Source organism: Pleurodeles waltl, chromosome 3_1 (assembly GCF_031143425.1).
Source record: "Pleurodeles waltl isolate 20211129_DDA chromosome 3_1, aPleWal1.hap1.20221129, whole genome shotgun sequence".
Taxonomy (NCBI): domain Eukaryota; kingdom Metazoa; phylum Chordata; class Amphibia; order Caudata; family Salamandridae; genus Pleurodeles; species Pleurodeles waltl.
The window spans coordinates 515,337,751-515,342,604 of NC_090440.1; the positions used below are offsets into that span (position 1 = coordinate 515,337,751).

The window sequence follows — 4,854 nt, forward strand, 5'->3', positions numbered from 1 at the left end:
TTTAACTTACATGCACTGAGTACACTATGTCCCATGCCCTAGGAAATTAAGGAAATTATAGGTATGTTAAAGATGCCAATTAGGGGTATACCAATTTCATCATGTTGAATAGAGGAGCCCAAGCACTTTACCCCTGGTTAGCAAAGGTAATGTCACAGTTCTATAGCTAACAAAAGTAGGGTTCTGAAAAAAGGCAAAAAGAATTTGGGGTGCCCCTACAGAAAGGGCAAATTTCCAACATGTTTTTCATTCGTGCAGTCATCGTAATCATTCTGCTAAGAGATTAATTTTCTCTAATCATCTCAGAAGCACTGTCATCATGCAATAACGTTTGAGGTAGAAGTAGAGATGTTTTCGAGCTTGGAAGAGCATTGATCTCTGGGATTTCACAAGCTTCTTCCACAAGTTGCAAGACCAAGACCTCTCTGTCAGTGCCACACTTGATTTCATACCATTGTTCTAAAACATTCTGTTAAAACATCAAGCCATGCTTCCCGCTTATCAGCTGGAGGTGATCCATCCACCAGTTATTCATCATTCGTTCTGCAGGGCATTGCAGTTGTGAGTCATCACATTTGCTTCCTATGGTGCACCTTTGCTTCTGTCTCATGTGTCACCAACTTATGGTATGTTGCCAACATCTACATCATTTCAGTGATTTCTGGATTTCTAGCTTCTGTTACCTCTGCAGCACAAATGTCAGCTATGACCTTTCCACTTGCACCTAATGTGATGTCTTATTCACCTGCTGTATCTCAGAATGTAAGCTTCAGTGATTTTGTGCCTACAGTGATGCCGAGTACAACACCTACAGCCTATTCAGCCTCTTCAATGATCTCGTTTATGTGCCTCTCACCATCACCTCAATCATAAAATCTAAATTATGCAATTCAAATTTGAAGGTCCCAGACATTTCTGTGACACAGGATTTAATTTAAAAAGAGAAGCATGTGCAGCGGTTGCTGCTGTTCCAAAAAGTGTCACTGTTGTAACTACACATTTTTGCACCTGATTTTGTTTGCCTTTTAGCACAACTTGCTGCATAGTCGAATTAGAGATAAAGCCATTACCTTGCATGATTATTTATCACTAATCATAATGAAATATTTCTCAATTATTCCCTAGATAGCTAACTATGATAAAAGGGGTGTCATATATTTTGTCCTATTTGACTTTTAGAAGCCCTCATATGATTGATTTGCTTATTTACCTAGGCCAAATAAATTGTTATAAACTTGTAATTGCTGATGCATTTATTGCAGCAATGTTCATGACATGCATTACATGTATTTTGTGTTTTGATGGTATGGTTCAAGTTTATATATTCATGTGTACATTTGAATCAGTGGTGTTTAAGAGAAGGCAGGCATCTTTAGGCTTCAACATGGGTGTTCAAAGGAATTTTTACCTTATTTCTTTCCTCTTACATTGTGATCCAAGCTTTGGTTTGTCAATATAAATGCTTTGAATGGTATGTAAAAGTTGTTCACAGCTGTTTACAGCCCTCTATGAGAGATAGAACAGAGCCGTGTTGCTTCTAGTGGAGCATCAAAAGCCCTGGGCTGTTCATCTCATAATATCTTGCATGATTGAAACATAACATAACGTTTTTTTCGGAAACAGGCCTAATAACTGGATTAATTTATGAAGTGCAAGTATGGATATGTGTGTTGGCTCTATTGAAATGCTGAGAGTAGTATAATGGGATACCTTCCATCAAACTTTGACAGGTACCACAACCCGTTGTGACGTAGGTGCCCCCGCCCCATGCTGACGTAGGCCCTGACGTAGGTGTAGGTGTGTCACATGGGTTGTGACATCAGGGGGTCACGTGTTAGCCATGTGCCATGGTCCTAGCCCCTGTGTCTAGGTCTATGGGCTGTGTAAGATGAGGGCCTTGCTGGTGCGCAACCTGTTTCAGAACCTAAGAGGACAGGTCTGAACATGTCAGACATTCAGGACCAAGTGGCTGCTTGGGGGCCTCCTCACAGGACGGAGCATTGGAAGTGCAGGCCAAACCTCCACACTGCTGGCTAATCCAAAAAGAGGGGCTGGACAAATACTTCACAGGTCGTGACATGTGATTAGCACCACATGTAACCCCATCAGCATATTGGAGCCATCAAGGAGAGCATGTGACCGCAATGTGTTGTAGAGGCATACGCCATTTTTGAACCATAGAATTCATATAAGGACTCGGTTAGAGCAGCATGTCAAACCGTGAACCACTGCTGAAATAGGTTGTCAAGACAATATGAAGAGATACAATCCTCTCACCAGAAAAGCCGCCACCTCAGGGGCCCAGAGCCCTATCAATAGATATTATCGGACCCTAACACCTCTTGTGTTAGATGAGAATGCACAGCAGACTGCCCCTAAAGATGGGGGTTCCGACATTACTCGGTTTCAAGAGGAACTTTGCCAGTGGCTCAAAAAGCTCAGCCTCAAGGATTTGCCGCAACTGGTATCCCCGATCAAGGTTGACAGCAGCGGCAGCAAGGCCTCAAAAGACTAATTAAGTGATGCAATCAACTTCAATGACACTGAAGATGACGAAGAAGGCGTGGCACCACTGAATTCGCCGATCTATGAAGACATGGGATTTTAGGAAGACCCTGATCCAGAGGCAGTCGTGGTACAGCCGACAAATGTATACTCCGAAGCCGCTTATACACCAATGGACCTATGCGACTCGCAAGATTTCAGAGCAGCCGCTGAGTGTAATGAAAATGCTGTGGTTAGTAAAAACTATACAGATAATTATTGTGTATACGCTGATAGCATACTTTTAACTAATAGTATGTTTTTTGCTTTCTGTTTCTAATAATTATTGTGTCTACGCCAAAGATTAACAACGTAAATTTTTACTGCTTATGCTGTTCCAGACAGTCTGAAAGTATTACAAGCCAGAACAAAGAGCCGCATAAGAAATGTGTTTGCACCTACAATAGCATCAAATTTAAAAAGGAAACTCCGGGTGTACCCTATGACGCCATTTGGCCTGTTTAAGTTTTGCACAACAGTTGTGAACACATGTGTTAAATGTTACTATTATAACCTGTGTTACGGGCATAAAATCAATGAACCACAGCAGGAGGCTCATGATTGTCTATACGAGTCTTACACTGCAAGAACAATTCAACACATATGTAGCTGGTTAGACCCACACAACGTATATAAGTTGTTAAGGGTGGTGTGCGGGTTGTCAGCTGTGAAGAAAGGTGTCCACGTCGATATGATTAAGGTCTTGGCTGCTGCGTTCAATGAGATCCGATACGCTGCTGAGCCCTGCTCAAAACCCGACTGTATGCAGGGGCTGTGTACCTATTTTGACAAAAGCTTGATAGAAAGGGTCATAGAAAGTCAAATGTTTGATATTTATTATAAAAATAGAAGAATAAGGTCTTTAGCCCCACAAAAGTTTTAAAAAACCCCAAAAAAACAGAAGTTGTGGATAGCAGATCATAACGGTGTTATTTAACGCTACATACTTACTCACTTTTAGGACGAGAATCAGAGTGTTGCGGTGCAAGATGTCTATGAGTTAGACCCAGGCTACATCTGTATCGGTATAACCAAAGCGAACATCACCAACACCGAAGCTGATGCTAAAGTGGCGCCGATCGCCTATCCCATAGCAACCATGTTCAATCAAGTGGACATAAACCTGGGCGATCGACTCGTCATGCAGAGTGTTAACATATATGCCTACAGGGCATACATAGAGAGTATTCTAAATTACAGTCGCAAAGCCCTGGACACACAGCTTTCAGCGGGACTCTTCTACATAGACACTGAAGCACATTTTGAGGACGCAGCGTTGGACGGGGGCAACAATGGTTTAAAAAAAAGAGCCAGCTTTGCCGCCGGCAGTAGGCAGTTTGACCTCCTGTGGCGCATACATTCAGACCCCTTCTTCCAAGATAAGCTTCTAGTCAACAGTATAGATCTTAAGATCAAACTTAACCGCAACAAGTACGCGTTCTGTCTCATCAGCGGTGATGCGGAGCAGTATAAACTGATTATATTGTCTGCAAGCCTATTTGTAAAGAGAGTGAACGTGTCACCGAGCGTCAGACTGGCCCACACTCAAGCTTTACAACTATTGAACGCCAAGTACGTCATTCAAAGAGTGGCTCTAAAGATATTCAGCATCCCCGCTGGTACTAGATTAACGCAGCAGCAGAATCTATTTCTGGGGCAACTACAGAAACTCATCATCATAGGGTTTGTGGACAATACAGCTTTTAGCAGGCTCTATACCTCTAACCCTTTCAACTTCAAACACTACGATATCAACGCCTCTTTGGTCCACGAGGGAGCTGTAATCCCCGCAAAACCGTTCACTGCAAGTTTTGGAACATCCAATTTTGTCAGGGAATATCTCAGTCTGGTCTCGATAACGGGGAAACATCTGCCGGACTCAGGAGTCATTATTTCAAGAGAGGGGTATGGGGCCGGCTACACATTGTTTGTGTTCGACCTGACTCCTGTTATGGAAGACGGTGACCACTACAACTTGAATGGAAATCTAAAAGCTGAAATACGCTTTACACAGGCGCTGGCTACCAACATGAATATGGTTGTATTCTCGGTATTCGACAACGTTATCCAGGTCAATCACGCCCGACAGCTTATGTTTGACTATCATTAAAAGATTGTAAAATGGACACTGCGGCGCGTAGGAACTGTTCCCAGCCTCTAGGAGCGTTTTGTGTCAATAGGGTTTTACTGTCCGTGGGACCTCTGACCAGATCGTACATGTGTGATCCAGCAACCGGTTGTCCCTTGTAAACGAATTCACCCTGGTCGTTCCAAGAGGTCAGATCTTTAGTCGCAGTCATTTTACTGAGC

General features: G+C 42.9%; 1 protein-coding gene across 1 annotated transcript; it reads left to right on the plus strand.

Annotated features, from left to right (window-relative positions):
• Window positions 1-2,588: 2,588 nt before the first annotated feature.
• LOC138283512 (uncharacterized protein F54H12.2-like) lies at window positions 2,589-4,654 on the plus strand. The gene is made up of 3 exons (XM_069221451.1): window positions 2,589-2,720; window positions 3,506-4,163; window positions 4,245-4,654. Exons 1-3 carry the CDS (start codon window positions 2,589-2,591, stop codon window positions 4,652-4,654), a joined length of 1,200 nt encoding a protein of 399 aa, XP_069077552.1.
• Window positions 4,655-4,854: the final 200 nt, after the last annotated feature.

Excerpts from the sequence above, each read along its gene's own strand:
- LOC138283512 (XM_069221451.1), top strand. The coding sequence starts at position 2,589 with ATGAAGACATGGGATTTTAGGAAGACCCTGATCCAGAGGCAGTCGTGG. Across the intron at positions 2,721-3,505 it reads TTTCAGAGCAGCCGCTGAGT|GACGAGAATCAGAGTGTTGC; the intron begins GTAATGAAAATG and ends ACTCACTTTTAG. Across the intron at positions 4,164-4,244 it reads GATATTCAGCATCCCCGCTG|CTTTTAGCAGGCTCTATACC; the intron begins GTACTAGATTAA and ends TGGACAATACAG.